Source organism: Jaculus jaculus, chromosome 1 (assembly GCF_020740685.1).
Source record: "Jaculus jaculus isolate mJacJac1 chromosome 1, mJacJac1.mat.Y.cur, whole genome shotgun sequence".
NCBI lineage: Eukaryota > Metazoa > Chordata > Mammalia > Rodentia > Dipodidae > Jaculus > Jaculus jaculus.
Window position 1 is genome coordinate 326,253,895 of NC_059102.1, and position 21,074 is coordinate 326,274,968.

General features: G+C 39.9%; 1 protein-coding gene across 1 annotated transcript in view; it reads left to right on the top strand.

The window, feature by feature from the left end:
• The window catches only part of Dnah14 (dynein axonemal heavy chain 14), a 278,677-nt gene that overhangs the window by 6,045 nt on the left and 251,558 nt on the right, over nucleotides 1–21,074 (top strand). The window contains exons 2-4 of the mRNA XM_045144175.1: nucleotides 13,016–13,144; nucleotides 18,148–18,302; nucleotides 20,238–20,368. Of these exons, the coding sequence (XP_045000110.1) occupies nucleotides 13,016–13,144; nucleotides 18,148–18,302; nucleotides 20,238–20,368 (415 nt within the window). The remainder of the gene's footprint in view (nucleotides 1–13,015; nucleotides 13,145–18,147; nucleotides 18,303–20,237; nucleotides 20,369–21,074) is intronic.

The window sequence follows — 21,074 nt, forward strand, 5'->3', positions numbered from 1 at the left end:
TGTTTTCCTGGTCCCTGAGTCACTGTTTGCCCTCCTAGACCATTTTAGACGTGCTGGTATAGAAGCAGCATTGTTCTTATAGCAGGGCAAATATTCTCCTGTTGGCTGATCTCAAGAGCTCAAGTACTTTGGGATTTTGGAGCACTACAGCAGCCATAGAGTCAAGTTTATCTTGGATGGAGTTGATCTATCCAAGATTTCTTTTAGGCTCTCTGACAGCTAGCATGATAGGGAAGTTGTCTCCTGTATAGATAATGAGTCCAGCTGTTCCTGTGGCCACACCTGTAAAAATACCTAATGCCGCGAGCAAGGGAAAAATAATTACATTTCTTTTAGGTTTTATATTATCAGTTATGGGAATTGGGATATGTGACTGCTGATCATAGGCAGATTTTCTAGAAAACAAGTTATGGTAAAGCATCTCATGTTAGAAATCTTGAAAGTAGAACTCAAGAGGTGTAAACGGGGAAACCAGTGGAATGTGGAGAATGGACTGGAGGCCATTTTTAAAGGCCAGGTTTCACAGCTGTACTTTGAACAGAAACTGGAGGTAGAGGAGTAGGTTCTGGTCACATAGTTCTGCTCATGGGGTCAAGGTGGACGTGTCACTTGGTGGGACTGTAGCAGGACTGCAGATTTGATCTGGTCCAGGAGGTGGCTCTGGAAATAAAAACCGACAAAGCAAGAGAGAAAGAGACAATGGGTTGAGGTAGAATGAGGCTCCATTTTCTTTACTGAAGACAAGTGAAAGCACTGGAGCCTCCCTGGAGTTTCCATAGGGGGGATCAGAGTAATTTCAGGGCGTCTCCCAGTTGGGTGGAGGGATCTGTATCTGTGAAGCCGAAAGCATCTGGCCTGTGCTGAAGTGAGAGGAGGCGTCCCTGAGGCAGGTAGGAATTAGCATGCTGGGGAGAGCGAATAATCTAGAGAGTGAGACAGGTGAATGGAGGAAGGAGGCAGAGGCGGAGGAGGTGGGCAGGAAATGGCCTATCATACTAGGAAGTAGTCCCAAAATTCTAGGTAACAGGCATTTCTGAAACCATTTGGAATTGGAAGCGTTGAACCAAACTGCATAGCAAATAAAAGACTGACTCACGTTACTGAAAAGTGTAAAAATCTCTGTAACTGTGAGGTGCTATAGCAGACAAGAGACTGAGTTTTATCTCAGAGGAAATAAGCAAGGTATCCTGTATAGGTCTAGTTTAATAGAAACATGTCTGTAAGAACTGTAACCCAAAACAATAGATGTCTCAGCTGGTCACAGAGATGTCAAGTCACATACAGAAAAATATATTAAGCTGGCTATTTAAAATTATTTATTTAGTTATTTGACAGAGAAAGAGGGAGAGAGACAGAGATAATGGATACCCCAGGGTCTCCATCCTCTGCAAACGAACTCCAGACATGTGTGCCCCCTTGTGCATCTGACTAACGTGGGTCCTGGGGAAGTGAGCTTTGCAGGCAAATGCCTTAACCACTAAGCAATCCCTTCAGCCCAAGCTGGCCATTTTAAAAGGCTAATAACTCCGGCTCTGGACTGGTAACATTTACTTTTCCATGACGCTGCAGTCCATCGTTGAAGCTGTAGTAACACAAGCGTGGCTTCTGGGAGCCCTAGCTTTTGGTGCCCCATTTGCCAAACCTCACTTTTAGTTTGCGTACACAGCAGACTTTTGTCCCCTGTGGCGAGGAGACTTTCTCCTAGACTCTGTTATAGATCATGCTGAATAGGCAAGAAGGTAGCTCTGCAAGAGAGTAGTACTTATCACAGCTATTATGAAAGAAATGTCAGATCATATTAAATCTATTAGCCATGATGATCTGTCATTATATGTCACTATATGAATTTTTAAAATTATTACCTTCTCATTGATTTAAATATATTTTATTTATTTATTTGTTTATTTGAGAGAGAGAAAGAGGAAGAGGGAGAGAGAGGGAGAGAACTGGCATGCCAGGGCCTCCAGCCACTGCAAACAAACTCCAGATGCATGCGCCAGCCTGTGCATCTAGCTTACGTGGGTCCTGGAGAATCAAACCAAGATCCTTTGGCTTTGCAGGAAATGCCTTAACCACTAAGCCATCTCTCCAGCCCAATATATGAATTTTTTGTATGTGACATGACATTTACAGTTGACACTTAAGTATTATATCTAAGGTTGAAAAGAGTAATGTAAGTGGTAGGTAAGGAAAGAAGGAATATTGCCTGTAGTATAAGGAAGAAGGCCTGCTTTTGGATGACAATCTCTGGGCAAGTCCTCTGGCATTTGTCTGCGGAACTCTTTTCAGTTGCCGTACTTTTCCTGGGGAGACATGAACAAACATTTATCATAAGATAAGCCAGTGACAACAGATCAAAGTAACAATTACACTGAAGTCGAACTTTATGAACATGGAGTTTTGGGGGTTACTTACAGGAGTATGGGTAAGGGATTATTTATAGAAGCACTGGTGACTCAAAGTCAGCTGCGTCATCTAAATGTCCAACCCCAATATAGGTGACAGGCTATGGAAGCTACATCTTTGGAGCTCACTGCATGGCTTGCAGGAAGCTCAGCTGATGGGATTTTCTTCTCCCAAGCAATCCTTACTCTTATATAACCCTGGGGAGGAACCTTGTGGATCAAAGATGTAAGCTTCAGGAACTTCTAAGACATGTGAGGTATTTAAATCCTGAGCCTTGTTTACTTCCTGGGTCTGAAGCGCTTCGGAGTCTTAAATTCAAGCTTCCTAAGGAGCCTCACTCCAGGATAAAATGTGTCAATCTGGAGGAAATTGCTTACAATGGGGGTAAGTAGCTTGGTGACTATGTGGAAACGACACTGTACAGGAAATGCTTTCAATGATTTGGGAGTATGTAAGCCTTCTGAGAAGATGGGGATTATGTAGACTAGAATATCAATAACATGGCTATTAAATTGTCATATAAAAGAAATAATGTGATTGTATTTTTATAATCAGCTATTTTATAGTTTCGTAAAAATGGGAGACCTTTACACACATTAACTTGACAACTTCAAATCAAGATGGACAAGGAGTACAGCACAAAACCAAGGTAAAAATAAGATAAAATAAAGTGAGCGGGTTTTATCTAAAGTAAAATTTCAACAATATATGGCCACTAGGAATTCATGGAGTAAAAGCTAGTCATGAAGTGAAAAACTTAAAATGTCATATGAGGAGAGGGAGTAGGGGAAGAGAACAAAGTATAATGGCACACGCATATTTAAATGTCATAATGAAACTCATTACTCTGTATACTAACCTAAAATTTAATTTAAAAAAATATGTCATGTGAGGATGTATTGAAGGTTCTGAAGCTCAGAAAATCTTGGTTCTTGGCAAGACAGGCCAAGAGACTAGTTCTTGCTCTACTCCAGACTCCAGTAGGAGTTTTAAAATAAGTTCCAGGGAATGGGAACACCAAGTACAGCTGGAAGTAAATTACTGTGCTCAAATCAAGTGAACACTGACCTTCATCCTCTGCTGGACTTCAGGAATATTCCTATCTAAATACTAAGATCCTTATTCTTAGGGTAAATATAGGCAGCGCAAAGGGAACATCTACAGAAAATGACAGTGGAAGTATTACAACCAAGCTTCAAATCATCCCATCAAATCCTGTAGCTCCAAGTCTAACATCTATAACCAGTGATGAGGTCTCTTGGGTTCCAATATCACACCTCCAGCTGGACTTCCCACAGTGAAGAGAAAATTCCACTCTACGCTAACACTTCTCCTTGGCAGTCATCCCACAGTGCTGGTATCTCCAAAATCCTATGGTCTTCACAGCAACCCATGGTTCATCCATGTCATGGCTCTGTTGAATCTTCATGCAGAGATTATCAACAACCCTGCCTGACATTGTCCAGTAAACATTTAAAATTAAAAAAAAAGAAAAAGCAAATCCATTGCCAATCAAAATGACACTGTCTTTCCTGCATTTTTTATACTTCCAATACCAGTACCAGATGATTTGTGCCACCAAATGGCTAATTGATGGGGGAATAAAGCCAAATTTGAAGAGCAGGAAGCTCCTTCAGCATTCTGATCCCCTACTTTCATGAGTCAGCATTCTTTCTGCTATTCCAATGCAGAACACCTGGCCCAATCTCAATGGTGATAATCTCTCACCCAATTGTAGTGAAGCGGGCTGCTATCTCTTGCCCAAACTTTCATTCCATCTTATGCCATATCCTTCTGCTCACACTACCCATTTCTTTTGCAGTCAACCTTGCTCCAGTTCTTTAAACATGAGAGGAATGCAGCTAGCCTCTTCCACAAACTGCTTCCAGCCCAGTCTGAACAAAGCTCTTTATTCCCCTCATAAGTAAAACCTACATGTAGTTTCTCCATTTAGGCCTCCAAACTCTGACCAGAATGGTCCATCAAACTCTGCTTACAGCACTACAAAGCATCTCTTAGCCAAGGTTTCAGATACTTCCATATTCCTCCTGCAAATCAGATTGGCCAAAAGCCCTACAGTCAGGTTTCAAGCAGCAACAACCCCATTCTTGTGGTACCAATTTTCTGTAGTAATTATCTTCTTGTTGGTAATGCAAAGCACCCAACCAAAAGCAGCTGCTGAGAGGAAAGTATTTACTTTGGCTTCGAGTTTCAAGGGGAAGTTTCATGGTGGCAGGGGGAAGCATGCCACGAGGAGAGTCTAGACATCACCTTCTTGCCACAGCAGGTGGAAAACAGCAGCAGAAGAGTGAGCTGATCTCTGATGGGGGGGGGTAGCCATAACACTACTAAGTCCACTCTCAAAAACACACCTCCTCCAGCAAGGCTTCACCTCCCAAATTGCCATCATGTGGGGACCAAACATTCAAAATACATGAATTTATGGAGAACACATGATTCAAATCATCATAATCAACAATAGCCACAACCACACAGCTGTCATCAGATGACTAGAGAGATCATAAATAACCTTTGGAGAATTAAAAATATGTAACTTTTATAGAGCAAAAAAAAATAGTTCTTGGAAATTAACTATATAGTAGCAGAAATGTAGCAGAGAAAGGAAATAGGAGAGAAAAGAAAAGGGAATGCATAGAAAATGAAATGATCTAAATAAATCTAAAGTAGGCTGGAAATATAATAAGTAAACAAAACATTTTTTAGTAAAAGGTGAAAGGCACATAATCTGAAGAGAAAACAGAGTCTGACTAATTTTTTTTAAATGTTCAACTGTATAAAATTAAGTACTCGCTATGGAAGCATCCTGAAAAACATAAAGATATGCCAATAGATGAAAAGTAAAAAGATGGAGAAACAGAAGCTGGAGAAATGGCTGAGGGGTTAAAGGCAATGACTTGCAAGGTTGTTAGCCTGGGTTCAACTCCCCAACACCCATGCAAAGCCATACCAGAAGCAAAAACTAGTGTGAGTGTCTGGTATTCATTCTCAGAGGCAAGAAGCCCAGATATGTACATACACATACATAAAAAAAATATTTTTGCAAGTAAATATGAGCTGGAGAGATGGCTTAATGGTTAAGATGCTTGTCCACAAATCCTAAGGATCCAGGCTCAATTCTCCAGGACCCATATAAGCCAGATGCACCACATGGCACATGTGTCTGGAGTTTGTTTGCAGTGGTTAGAGGCCCTGGTACCCTCATTCTCCCCACCCCCACATGCCTCTTTATCTCTCTCAAATACATAAAAAGTAAAAGTAGTTTTTTCAAATACGTTAATAAAAGTAGCTTTTAAAAGATGGAAAAACATAGGAAACAAAGACATTAATATTGTATCAAAATAAAATGTTATAGTACCAGGAAAAGAAGTCTGTAAAGTAAAAACATAAGTGGAGATAAACAAGGCTATTATCATAAATAGCTTAGTTCAGTGAATTATAAGTGTTCCAAACTCATATGGTACTATTTGAAGCAAGTATTGAAAAATTGAAAGAAAAATCAACAAATGTGGAAATTCTAATACATTTCTTGTTAATTGACAGATCAATTATAAAAATTAATAATGTAACATATGAATAACTGAATTAACATGCTTGTTTTAAAGTAGACAGATGTATAGAACACTGCACCCAATAACTGCAGGATGTGGATTCTCTGCCAGATTGTGCAGAACAATTACAAAAGGAGCATTCTAAGTGGTAATTATTTTAACAAATTTTCAAAAATTTAATATAGATAATACACTAATTGTATAAAACATCAGTAACAAGAGGCTAATTAGAAAACCCCAGTGCACTTAGAAATTAAACATTTAAAAAACACTTTTCTCCTTTCTGTTGATAGCTTCCATACTTACAGAAAATAAACCATGATAATTCCCTCCTTACCTCCACTTTCCCCTTCACAGATCTATTCTATCATATGACCTCCCTCTCTACATTATCCTTTTTTATTTTGATGTCATCATCTTTTCCTCCTATTATGAGGGCCTTGTGAAAATAGTGCTATGCACTGTGAGGTCAGGGATATGAAGGCCAATTTCTGTGTGGCCAATTACATTCCGTAATTGTAAGCTGTCCTACCCTTCCTTCAGTTCTTACATTCTTTCTGCCACATCTTCCGTGATGGACTCTGAGCCTTGGAAGGTGTGATAGGGATGTTTTAGTGCTGAACATTCCTCTGTCACATATTCACAGCAGTATGGTGCCTTTTGGGTCATTTCAGCGGTCACAGCCATGTGAAAGGAGAAGCTTCTTTAACCAAAAGTGAGAGTTGCATTAATATGTGGGTATGAAGATTAAGTAAAGTGTTTACAGGGCAGTTTGGTGAGCAAAACATATGCATTTAGCCAGACAAGAGCAGGCATTATGCTGCAAATGCTCAAGACCTCCCCTGCCATAGGCTTTGGATTAGGTTTTCAGTACCAGGCATGTATCCCCTCCCATAGAGTGGGTCTTCAGTCCAATTAGAGAGCAATTGGTTTCCCCCATAACAGACATGCCACTATCACACCCATTGGCTTGTTTGGCCTGGCTGGGAAAACTTGAGGCTTGCAGTGTCCACTGCTTTCACCACTGATGGCTTCTGTCTCCCATAAGGCTGCATGCAGTGCAGCTTTTCCAGCTTTCTGTCAGCTGGTCTACTGGGAGGTTTTCAGCTCAGTCCCAATTTGATTCCTTGGTAACCTTGCAGCCCAGAGGATGTGGCATCTTCAGCAATAGGGTCTTATCATCTATTCCTGGTTGTAAACCAAGAGCCTTGGCAATAGTCTATAATATTTTGGGGACCTCAAGGACCTCCCTAGCCAACAACTCACTGGAAGATATCCCATCCTTGGCACTGAATTTTTTCTAGTAACAATCTATGGCTTCTGGGTATGCCAATATCCAAAAAAGTAGGTTATCATGTGGCTTATTTACAGTATCTTGGATTTTGATTATTCCCTCCCCCCATGTTCCTTTTACTCAATCTCTTCCTCTGACCTTGCATAGGCCATTTCACCCACAGTAATCTTTCCATCTACAGATAGATAGATAGATAGATAGATAGATAGATAGATAGATAGAAATAAGTAAATTCCATTCTCCATCATATTACCTCCCATTACAATCATTGTAGTTACATATAGACAATATCAACCTATTAAGTATCCTCCTCCCTTCCTTTCTCTTTCGATAGATAGATAGATAGGCCATTCCCTTAAGTCCACCCCCTCCTCCCTCCCTTACAACTTTTTTCTAGCTTACTGACCTCTGCTACTGATTTTCACTTCAACTCACACACAAGTCTGAACATTTGTAACTAGGATCCACATATGAGAGAAAACATGCAATATTTGGCTGGGTTACCTCATTTAGTATAATCCTTTCCAAATCCATCCATTTCCCTGCAAATTTCATAATTTCAGTTTTTCTTTACCACTGAATAGAACTCAATTGTGTAAATGTAAACAAAAAATGCTTTTTGAATAATTCATGAAAGCATAATTCATAAGAAAATGGGTTAAAAAAGAACTGAATTTAGTAAAGAGCTTGAACTATTACATCGACATGGGATATATTATTAAAATTTGTGTGATATGGCTAGTTCAATGTTGAGAGAGAAACCTATGACCATAACACTACATTAAAAATAATAAAAGACAGAAATTAATGAGCTTACAATTCACTTCAAGATTTTAAGGGGAAAAGCTGAACAAAACAAACCAAAAAGAAAGTTGGAGAAAATAAATATAATATCAATATTAACAAAATAGAAGAGCCAAAAGTGAAGTGGAGACTAGCAAAAGTAACAGCCATCAATAAAATCAACTGATGGTGACTGGGGAATGTAGCTTAGCCTGCACAAGCTGCCCAGCACGCACAAGGCTCTGGATTCAATCTCCAGATCTTCAACAAAAATTAAAATTTATAGAGAATTTAATAGATGTAGGCCCTCTTGTAGCCCACGATTGGTGGTAGCTTGATAATGGAGAGTGGGCTTATGTTTGGATATGGTTCTGACTTGTTTCCCAGATCCAGCTTTGGGTCTCGTACCACTGAGGGGATCAGTTAGCCAAATCAAGAGCAGCTGGCTTCCAACCATGGCTGTGCACCACTATTGCACTTATGTGAGAATCACGACAGGTTATTTGCTGCTAAGTAGGTTAGACCATGAATTGCTTGGATAGATATTGGTCATTTTTCCCCAGTCGCCCATGTAGCACCTTCTGTCACTAGACTAAGAATAATTGGTGAAACAAGCAAGGGTGCTGTTTTCTTGGTTAACCTGGTACCAGCACAAGGGTGAAGGAAATCAACACAGAGAAAAAATAAACTCCTACCAAATCAGATATCCAGAGACCCAGAGGGCCCCAACACCTCATCACTGAAGCAGACCCAAAAGGAATCCAACATGGCTCAGGGAAATTTTGCGGAAGAGAGGTCAGAAAGAATGTCAGAGCCACATGTCGGGTCATGATATGCAGAGACATACCTGTAACTGTGGGCTCACTCCACAAGGAGGGGCAGAGGGAGGGGGTAGGACATGGATGAGCCTAACAATGGTACCAAATTGACTGTATTCGCTGAGTACAAAACTAATTAATAAAACAAAACAGACAAAAAAGAAATAAAAATTAAAATTTGAAATAATTGGGATGGGGAATATGAAAGCATACGAACTCGACTTTGGATCCCCATCACACACATACAAGCCAGGTTTGGCAGTGCACACCTATAATCCCAGCACAGGAGAGGAGGAGACAGAATAATACCTAGAGCTTGATGTTAGCCAATTGGCCAAATCCATGTGCTCTAGGTTCAGTGAGGCATCCTGTCTCAAAGAATAAGGTGGAGAGTGATTGAAAAAAAAGACACTAAGATGCCCAACTTCTGGCCTCTACACACGTGCGCATGCCCTTGCACATACATGTACCCACACATATACGAACACAAATATTCACACACGCATACCACACTCCCTAAAAACCAACTGTTGACACTTTGGACCCAAACACTTAATTAAAATTAAGTCTCACGAACATTCAAGAAATTAGTCATTTTAATCTCATGTATCTTCTACAGAATAGAAAGAAAATTTTCCCTAACTCATTTTATGAGGATAACTTACACCTTTCACGCCCATTATGAAACAAAAACAAATCATCAACAAACTATTAAACTGTTAATTACAACCTTGTATAAAAAGATGATACATCAATACCAAGGAGCAATTTTTTTGTTTATTATTTTCATTTATTTATTTGGGAGTGACAGAGAAAGAGGCAGGTAGAGAGAGAGAGAGAGAGAGAGAGAGAGAGAATGGGCGCGCCAGGGCTTCCAGCCACTGCAGACAAACTCCAGATGCGTGTGCCCCCTTGTGTATCTGGCTAACGTGGGCCCTGGGGAGTTGAGCCTCAAACCAGGGTCCTTAGGCTTCACAGGCAAGTGCTTAACCGCTAAGCCATCTCTCCAGCCCCCAAGGAGCAATTTTGTCCCAGACCTGTAAAGTTAGTTATACACTAGAAACATCTACCAGTGTCAATTGCTATTAGTAACTTGAAAAAAAGCATTTGATAACATTTAATAACTTGAAATGATTAAAACTCTTAACAAACTACTTGATTAGTGGCATCTACCAAAACCCAGCTAGTATCATAAATAATAGCCAAGTTGTTCAAATTTCTTTTGAATTTAGAAACATTGACAAGGAATGAAGCTACTGCCACTTCTCATCAGGATGGCATTGTATGCCTAGGACAATACAACAAAATGGAAAATGGAAGAGAACTATAATAATATGTGAAAACAATAATAAGATATGAAACAAATAAGACACAAAAAAGGATAGAAAAACCTATAACCATTCACAGATGATATGACTGCACAAAAGAAATAATTTACTTTTATGATGGATAAGTGAATTTCACAAAATTGCTAGATTAAGATTAGTTAAGTATAAATAAATTACATGCCTAGGGCTGGAGGGATGGCTTAGTGGTTAAGGCATTTGCCTGCAAAAGCCAAAGGACCCAGGTTCGATTCGCCAGGACCCATGTAAGCCAGATGCACAAGGTGGCGCATACTTCTGGAGTTCATTTGCAACATCTGAAGGCCCTGGTGCTCCCATTCTCTCTCTATCTCTATCTGACTCTGTCTCTCTTTCTCAAATAAATAAAATAAATTTTAAAAAATTACATGCCTACAGTTTCGCAATAGACTAAAATAAGAAAATCAGGCCAGGTGTGGTGGTGCATGCCTTTAATCCAAACACTTGTGAGGTTGAGGTAAGCAGAGCTCTGTGAGTTCAAGGTCACCCTGATACTACATAGTGAATTCTAGGTTAGCCTGGCCTAGAGTGAGACCTTATTTTAAAAAATAGAAAGAAAGAACATAAAAGAAAACCAGAGAAATTATTTCTTAAAATTTTGTATTTAGTTTTAAGGAGAAAATTAGGAGGCCTAAGAACAAAATTTATATGGAAAAACAAACAAAAAAACAAGCAAAAAAAGCCAAGAATCTGTGAAGCACTCTTTGAGAGAAAGAAATGTGGAGGTTTTGAATTGCAACCAACAAAAATTATTACAAAGTATAGTGATTCAGCTGGTGTGGTTTAGAAACAAAAGCAGACAAAAATGCAGGACCTAGAGACAGAGAATTATATGCATTTTGAGTGATGACTTTGGCGTTGACATTTGATAAGGAAAGGCTATGGGGGAGAAATTGGGTTAGCCTGTTACACCATACCTAAAAACAAGGACTTAAGGATTTAAAGAACTGTGAAAAACAAGACTTTAATAACATTCGGAAAACGTAGAAGAAACTTTTGCCATGACTTTGGCATAAGAAAAGATTTCTTGAGAGGGTGTGTATACCACCAACCATGAAGGCAAAGATAGATAAGTTATAGTAAAGTTAAGACCTTCTGTTAATATTTAAAAAGTGGCAAAACCAAAGTTCAAAATATAAAGTGATAAAGAATGACTGCCTAGCATATATAAATAACAATTCAGTACAAAAAGAGTTGTGAATAAACATTCCAATGAAGAGAAAAATATTAAGATACTTATAACCAAACAGGGATTATAAAGCGCTTAAGAGCAAGGGGTATTTTGAATACCTAAAAGCCTGCCCATAACTAAGCTCAACAAAGCTGTGCTTATTCGATCAGTCAACATTTTCCAACTTCATGCTATTAAGTCGTTTTGTTTAATTAACCAATAGGTACATTTTCCCCTCAGAAATATCTGTTAGGCTTTACAGAGCCCCATATTTCCTGTGCCTTGTCAAAATCTGCTCTACCACATAACTCAGTAGTGGGCAATGATTTGGGATTCTGGCCTTATAAAATCTTTCGCACAATAAGGGTTGAGATTTGATTTTTGATGTTACTTTCATGAGAAGAAAAAAAAAATAAGTGCAGAATTTCAGGAAACTGGTTGGCTTCTTGCCACCAACTTATAGAGCAATAGTCCTTCATCTTCAAAAATGAAATTAAGTTTTAAATTTTCAATAATAATGTATGATATTTATTTTTTCTGGTGATAAAATCAGTCAGACTTGGTGCGGGGAGTGGGATAACTTAGTAAGGTGGATGACACCCAAAATTTCCCTGTGGCCTCCCCATGCATGAGCAACACATGTGCATATTCACCTACACATGTAAAACATGCATGTTGACACACATACCATGCATGCAAAAATAATGCACATCAATCTACATATATAAAAGCATTCATATATGCACATACCATGTATGCAAAAAATAAAACCACTTAGACCTATTTAACTAAAGTTCATTTAAATTTAGTTAAATTTCAGATCTTCTTTTCAAAGTACCTATCAAAACTCCTTCCTTATAAGCTTCTTTATAAGCCTGCCTTTCTGAGTTTGATCCTCCCTACACACAAAGTGCCCCATGTGCCTGCAACCCTAACAGGGCTATGGTAATGAGACGCAGAGGCAGGAGACTCTGGAAGCTCATGGGCCAGCGAGACTGGGGCACCAAACAACAAAACAAGAGAGGCCTTGTCTCAAGGAGAGGACCAACATCCTGAAGTTTTCCTGTGGCCTCCACATGCATGCACAGGCCCATACACACATATCATGCACATACACTCACAAATGAATCAAGAATAGGTATCAAGAAAAAAAAAAGAAAAAAAAGAATAGATATCAGGGCTGGAAAGATGGCTTAGTGGTTAAGCGCTTGCCTGTGAAGCCTAAGGACCCCGGTTCGAGGCTCCATTCCCCAGGACTCACGTTAGCCAGATGCTCAAGGGGACGCACGCGTCTGCAGTTCATTTGCATTGACTGGAGGCCCTGGGGTGCCCATTCTCTCTCTTTCTGTCTCTCTCTCTTTTTCTGCCTCTTTCTCTGTGTCTGTTGCTCTTAAATAAATAAATAAAAATTTTTAAAAAAGAATAGGTATCAGACTGTATGGTAAAGTACAGTCAATATAGGCAGTGTTAACCATACCATTTATTAAGCCCAAATATATGTTTCAATTACAAATGTGAAATTGTAGGTGAAATGCTGACAGTTCAATAGTATGCTGATATGATTATTCATTTATTTTCCTTTAATTATTATCTTACCTTTGTCATCTTAGACATTCGAGGCATATAAAGCAGAAATACAAAGATGTCATACCATCAGAGAGTCAATCAGATGAAGTAATAGTCAAACAACCACTGAAACAAGGAAGCTTTTCTCTACTTGGGAAATCAGAGAAAACAGAAGACACGACATCAGAGGAATCAGAAGATATTTATCAAGATTATTATCCAGGCATGTTTATTTGTATTTTATTTAATATAAATGGAAAAATTGTATATGGGGGGGCAACATAAGGCATGCTGTGACACATAAGGACAGAGGACAATTTCAGGTGCTGGCCCTCATCGGCCACCTCATTCGAGGCAGGGTCTCTGTTTGCTAGGTTAGCTAGACAGATGCACAAGTGGGCGCATGCATCTGGAGTCTATTTGCAGTGGCTGGAGACCCTGGCGTACCCATTCTCTCTCCCTCTCTCTGTCTCTCTCTCTCCCTCTTTCCCTATCAAATGAATAAATAAATAAATAAATACCTTAAAAAGGGTCATGATTTTCTTAAATCTGCCCTTTTGTTGCCTTCATCTACCAGTGCCCCAATTGCTCATCCGCATTCTTCTTTTTTTTAAAACTTTTTTGTTAGTTTTATTTATTTGAGAGCGACACAGAGAGAAAGACAGATAGAGGGAGAGAGAGAGAATGGGCGCGCCAGGGCTTCCAGCCTCTGTAAACGAACTCCAGATGCGTGCGCCCCCTTGTGCATCTGGCTAACATGGGTCCTGGGGAATTGAGCCTCGAACCGAGGTCCTTTGGCTTCACAGGCAAGCGCTTAACCGCTAAGCCATCTCTCCAGCCCCACATTCTTCTTTTTCTTAAGTCAACCTTTGCTCAAATTCTATAATGCCAGTAGTTTGACTTTTTAAATGTACTTTAAATTTATTTATTTATTTATTTGAGAGAGAGAGAAAGAGGGAGAGAGAGAATGGGCGGGCCAGGGCCTCCAGCCACTGCAAACGAACTCCAGACACGTGCACCCTCTTGTGCATCTGGCTTACATGGGTCCTGGGGAATCAAACTGGGGTCCTTAGGCTTTGTAAACAAATGCCTTAACTGCTAAGCCATCTCTCCAAGCCTAGTTTTCTTTTTCTTTTCTTTTTTTTTTTTTTTTTTTCCTTTGGTTCTTCGAGGTTGGGTCTCATTGTAGCCCAGGCTGACCTGGAATTTGCTATGTAGTCTCAGGATGACCTTGAACTCATGGTGATCCCCCTATCTCTGCCCCCTCAGTGCTGGAATTAAAGGCATGTACCACCACGCCCAGCTTAGTTTGATTTTTTTTTTAACCACAAATTCTTTTTTTTTTTTTTTTTTTTTTGAGGTAGGGTCTCAGTCTAGCCCAGGCTGATCTGGAACTCATTCTGAAGTCCTAGGCTGGCCTCAAACTCACAGAGAACCTCTTACCTCTGTCTCCCATGTGCTGGGATTAAAGGCATGCACCACCATGCCTGGAATACAAATTCATTCTTTTATTTTTATATTTTATTTATTTAGGAGAGATAAACAGTAGAGAGAAAGAGATTGAGAGAGAGAGAGAGAAGATGGGCATGCTAGGGCATCTAGCCACTTCAAACAAACTGTAGGCATTTGCACCACCTCGTGTATCTGGCTTTACGTGGGTCCTGGAGAATAGAACCTGGTCCTTTGGCTTTGTGGGAAAGTGCCTTAACCACTAAATGTCATCAGCCCCTAAATTCATTTTTTTTTTTTTACGTAGCTTTTGTATAGTCTAAATTTTGTAACAATCCATGTGTAGTAGTTGTCTCAAGAGATAAGTGTGCCTCTTCCTGTTAGGGTGAATCCATCATAGTATTCTAGAATTCCTCCCAGCCATAGCCTCTGGAACCTGGGCTCCATCAGTTATCTTCCCTTGTGTCTCCATCTCTACCAGCAGCTCTGTCAGCACACGAACGTGCTCCCTGCTTCACCCTCTTAAGTAAAACAAAACAGCACAAGAACATCCTGAAGACTGTGTTCCCTCCGACGTACCAGGGCAGGTCAGGGCTCTTCAGTGAGTGCCAACTCCCTGCCCCTCCTTCTGCCATAGGATTCACTCCTCCCCCGGATTCACCCTCCTTCACACCCCCGACAAGTCTCTTCCCAGGTCACCACATACCTCGCCAAGGCCAAATCCTCAGAAGTAATTAATTTTAAAATAGAATAATCCTGTTTTCACTCCACCATTCTGCAGACATCTATTCTCTTCCTTTTCCTTGGCTCTTGAAGAAAACTAGACTCCTGGCTTCCTTCGGCTTGTCTGTCTACCCTGCTTCAGTTTCTTAGATGAGCCTTCACTTAATTCTCAGATGCTTTCATCATCTGTTACTGTTCCTTTTCTTTCTGAACCAGACCATACTTTGACTTTTTCTTGTTGTTCTTGCATATTATCTATTGAAAGCACACCTCAAACAATATTTAGGTTATTCTTGCAGACTCCTTCAGCCTCAGGAGTACATTTGAAATTTTGTTTGTTTGTTTGTTTTTGTTTTTCGAGGTAGGGTCTCACTCTGGCCCAGGCTGACCTGGAATTCACTATGTAGTCTCAGGGGGGCCTTGAACTTACTATGATCCTCCTACCTCTGCCTCCCGGGTGCTGGGGTTAAAGGCATGCATCACCATGCCTGGCTACGTTTGAATTTTTGAAGGTGTCTGAGTTCCAAAACTTCTGGACATTTTTGGGGGGACAGAATATTTGAATCAGATCCTTCTATTATTTTACTCAGAAAAAAGAAGGGCATAAATATAAGACTGGCTCAATATACAAGGGTTGGGCAAAGCAAGGGTATGGTGCCCACATTAAAGAATTTTGTCCCTCTGATAGGGAAATTGAGAGAGAGAGTTGGTGGCTCTTGGGTGGGCCATAGCTCAGGAGTGCCAGACACTCGTGGTCATACAATGCTTCTACTGAAATATTTGCCTCTGGGTTCTTGTTTTATGAATTTCAACAAGTGAAGACCACAGACTAACAGGTTAACGTCTGGAAAGGTGTTATTATAGAGCTGACAGAGATAGCACTTGAGACAAAGGAAGAGGGCAAATATCTGGCCCAAAGGGGCCAGTGCAGGGTTCTTGGAAATGGGAACACCCACCTAGACACCCACAGTTTATGAGTCTTTTATGGGAGTATACAGGAAGGGAAGTGAACTTGTTAATCCAGCCTTGAATCCAGGTGTCCAGGTGCCCCAGGTTTTCAGGAAGGGACGTGATCTCATTGCTTAATTTTCTTTTCTAGGAAATAGAAAAGAAAACCAGATTCTCCCCCTAATGGCCCTAACCTCTAGCAAAGTGGAGACTGAGGACTCCCTTAGAGATAAGGGTGACCCACATTCTCTCTGGCAGGCCCAAGGATTCTCCTTGCTTTTACTTGGGGAAACTTGTCACCCCTAGAATGTCTCAGTCCGCCTCTGTAGCAGTAATTCTAACTGCCTTTAGAGAATTGGGGTGACAATGGATCTGGCTTCTTAGAGCAGAGCGAAGTCATTGGATGTGGCAGTTGGGGTACCTCTCTAATGGGTCTATCTAAGGTAACCCCAAAGTGCATTGGTATAGTGTGGAAGACAGTCCTGGATAAAGAATAAAAGCAAGAAAAGTCAGGGGGAAGCCGGCGCTGATAACATTGGAGCTTTTTAGGGTTCTCATTGTTTTTTAGACATTTAATTGCCTTGGTGGCAATTAAAGGGACTTGGGAAGATGGAGTTAGATTGATCCAAGCGTGGACTTACTGTTAATGTCAGGAAATAAAGTTAAAGCAGGACCTGAACACACCAGATCCAAAATGAGCAGTAGTTTAGCTCATATAAACCTTCCACTAAGCTCCATATTTTCTGGTTGTTGATCTACTGAGCAACTCTTTTTTGTGATCTTATCTTTCTCTCCTCCTTAGTCCCTGAGCTCCCCCTCCCTCACCCATTAAAATATTGACGGTCTTTCAGTTTGGTTCCTTGGACCAGGACGGGTAGGTGTATCTCCTCTGACCTTACGAATGGCGGCTGTCCTCTGAATCTGGACGGCTGGTGACATGAGATGTGATGAGATTTGCCAGCTTGCGTTTGCATCCACTTTGTTTTTTGTTTGAATTACTGTGTCTTATTCCCTATTAGATTGTAGCCCAAATGCCTTTGCTGCATGGATATTTATGAGAAGTAAAATGTGTTTGCTTCTAAAAGGATCTATTGTTGGGCTGGAGAGATGGCTTAGCGGTTAAGCGCTTGCCTGAGAAGCCTAAGGACCCCGGTTCGAGGCTCGGTTCCCCAGGTCCCACGTTAGCCAGATGCACAAGGGGGTGCACACGTCTGGAGTTCGTTTGCAGAGGCTGGAAGCCCTGGCGCGCCCATTCTCTCTCTCTCCCTCTATCTGTCTTTCTCTCTATGTCTGTCGCTCTCAAATAAATAAATAAATAATTTTTTAAAAATAAATAAATAAAAGGATCTATTGTTGATAATTTTCCCCCACTATTCTATGTGTAGAAAAGCCAACTAGGTAAACCAAAGAAGAAATACAAGCAATAGTCCCTTAGTTGCTCTTCTGTATTTATAATAGATATTTTTTATCAGTTTCCAAGTTAAAGTTAATAAAAACTTTTCTTCTGTATTTCATGTGGACTCACACTTTAAAGACAATATCATGATAAAATGAACAGTCAAAACAATGGGCATTTCCCTTTGTAGCTATCTATTATACACTTTATATTAATTTAATTTTTGCAAGTCTATGAGGTTCTTACTGTAACAACAGGAAAAAGATGAAAGATAAAAAGGATGAGATAGCTGTGAAATTTTTCCATGATCAATCACCTCTATTTCAAGAGGTTCTCTGACATCCCTGCCTTCATGGTTCCCTACACATTAAGGACAGCCTCTAGGGGAAGGGAGGGCTATTAACAGTCCTATACTTGACTCCCTCATTTCAAAGATGAGAAAGGTAAGGCAGACAAGGAACTTACGGAGTCAATCTCAGAAACGTAAGTAGTAACTCTTGCTTCTGAGCCTAGAACCAGGGTAGTTTGACTACATATGTGCTCCTGAGAACGCCATTGTACAGTGCTTCCTATCATGATCTACTATGTTGTGTGATTTGTGCCATTACCAAGGTATTACTTACAGCTCATGGCAGTTAGTTAATAATGACTTTTTTTTTCAGATTATCTTGAAGAAAGTATTGTTCAACAACATGTAGTTATTTCAGAACCAGCACCTCTTAAACAGAAAAGGAAGTCTGGGGAAAAACAGGAGCAACACGCTCCTTCTCATCTAAGAGTTAGGAAACACAGGCTTCTATCGTATGACAGAACAGGTACGTGGTATCACTGAGTAGGCTGGCATAGGACATTGTGTTTGCAAATACTTCTGTGATTTGTGTGCTTAGGTTACACACTGATTTAAGGGGGGAAAGACTTCATGTGTTCTGTGTGCTTAGTTTCTTAGAATTGTTATTTTTTTATTTCTTGAAAGTTAAAATACCATTAAAAGGTGACAGATGACTGGCTGGAGAAATGGCTTAGCCATTTCTTATTTAAGGTGCTTGCCAAAAAGCCTAAGGACCCAGGTTTGATTCCTTAGTACCTACGTAAGCCAGATGCATAAGGTGGTGCATGTGTCTGGAGTTCATTTGTAGTGGCTAGAGGTCCTGGAATGCCCTTTCTATCTCTACTGTATCTAACCCCCTTCCCTTTATGTATGTGAACAAATAACATATTTTTAAATTAAACTTTAATTAGTTAATTAATTACTAAATTTAAAAATCAAAATGTAGAACTACTATAAGATGCAGCAGTCACACTGCTGAGTATAGATCCATAGGAAATTCAGTGAGCAGAGTAAGGAGCCTATGGCTATTGTAACACTATCCTCAGGAGCCAAATTATGGGATAAGCCAAAATATACGCTGACAAATGAGTGGTTCAAAAAGTATGGTACAAGCCAGGCGTGGTGGCGCACGCATTTAATCCCAGTACTCAGGAGGCAGTGGTAGGAGGATTGCCATGAGTTCGAGGCCACCCTGAGACTCCATAGTGAATTCCAGGTCAGCCTGGGCTAGAGTGAGACCCTACCTCGAAAAAAAAAAAAAAAGTATGGTACACACATACATGGAATATTTTTAGCCACAAAAGCAAGAAATCCTGTCATTTGTGTCAGAATGGATGAAACTGGAGGAAATATGTTAACTGGAATAAGCAGGCGCAAAATGATAAAAATTGCATGTTCTCCCTCATATTTGGAAAACCTTCAAAGGGGACTTCATAGCTGCAGAAGTAGCGTGGTCACTAGAGGTTGGGGCCAGCAGGGAGGAGGGGAGGTGACGGAGGTTGAATGACAGACACACAGCAAAGGAGGAAGCACTTGTAATGCTCACACTATAGCAGGCTGACGATGCTTCGCATTAGCATTTCCTGAAGAACAGAAGAGAGGAGCTGGAAGCTTCCAGTACCAAGAAATCACAGGTGTTTAAAAAGAGGGAAATGATAACCACTCTAATTTTCTCATTATGCACCGCACGTGGAAGGGGGTGGAAAGACTGTAACAGCTACAGGGTGGGAAGGTGTGCTCTGAGGCATTGTCCTCCCCTATGGGGACTGACTGGTGCATTCATGACCCACAGTCAGCATAGATAACCCCACTGAGGAGGCCCTTAGCAGAATGGGAGCAGGGGACAGGGGCTTAAGAGTATAGCCTGGTGGAAATATGACCAATTTTCAATATGTTCCCACATAGCCAGATGTGCAAGGTGGTGCATGCACCTGGAGTTCGTTTACTGTGGCCGAAGGCTCTGGTGTGCCCATTCTTTCCTTCTCTTTCTATCCATCCATCCATCTGTCTATCTGTCTATCTATCTATCTATCTATCTATCTATCTATCTATCTATCTATCTATCTATCTATCTATCTCTTTGTATCTCACTCTCTAATAAACAAAACAAACTTAAAAAAAAAAAGAAGGGCCTTTTAACGGGGTCCTGTCCTAGTATTTTTTTCTTTCTTGCTTTCTGCATTAGTGAAAGTAAATCCTTGGTGAATCTTTCTTAAACAGATAAATGTTAGCTTTTCTTTTGCACTTCTATTAAAGCTGATTTTTAAACCACAGTCCCTCTTTAACTGTATAGTATTTCTGTTATCTTGTGTTAGCTACCATTTAACTTTTTTGTATGTAGAAATAATTGAATTGTTATATATTATTCTTAAGTGGGGCACATATTTGCATTTATATTGAACTTAAATTTTTTCCACATCAGAACCGCAAGATGATAATGTAATAAATCATATTATTAGACTAAGAGACAAACTTGATTGGAAAACTTCATTATTGCCACATGATTTGAAATGTAAAGCACCTAAACCTGCCTTTCCAAAGCATACTCTAAAGGTATTATTTCATTTAGTGTTGAGCATAAAAGTTAATATTTGAAATTATATTAGTTTTTAACTCACTTCAGATATTACATCAAAACCAGTTACAACATTGATATTAAGTTACAATAATAATTGGTAAACAGTATTTGACATTTATTTCAAGAATGACAATAGATAAGGCATATAAGTTTTTAATGTGTAATACAACTTGTATGTGTCCCGTTCTATTCCTTCCTTTAACTAAGTGCATATGTGTGCCTTTTTAAAAATGTGTGTGTGTCTTTTGGTGATTTTCTTAAAAAAGAAATAAATTTATCTAAGAAAGTTATTGGAAATTCATATTCTCATCTGCCCTGTAGATTAACTGGATCAGAAACTGTGAGAGTAGGGTTATCAGTCTATGTTCAATTTTTCTTTATGGAGAATGGTCAGTTTCCCAATAATAAGTGAATGAGGTGTGCAGATGAGTTTAGAGTCAGATTTGGACTCAGACCTCTACTTTGCCACTACTGGAACTTGTGATATCTCATAAGTTACCTGACTTACAAAAGTATTAAATTCTACATCTGTTGAGATTAAAGTATCAAGCTTTACCCCATTTAAGAGTTTAAAGTTAATAGGTTAAACATTTCATTGCTGAGCTAATGTAGGTAAAGAACTCATTATTATCTATTATCTCCCTGCAAATATTAGCTACCTGCAAATATTAGCTATTGCTA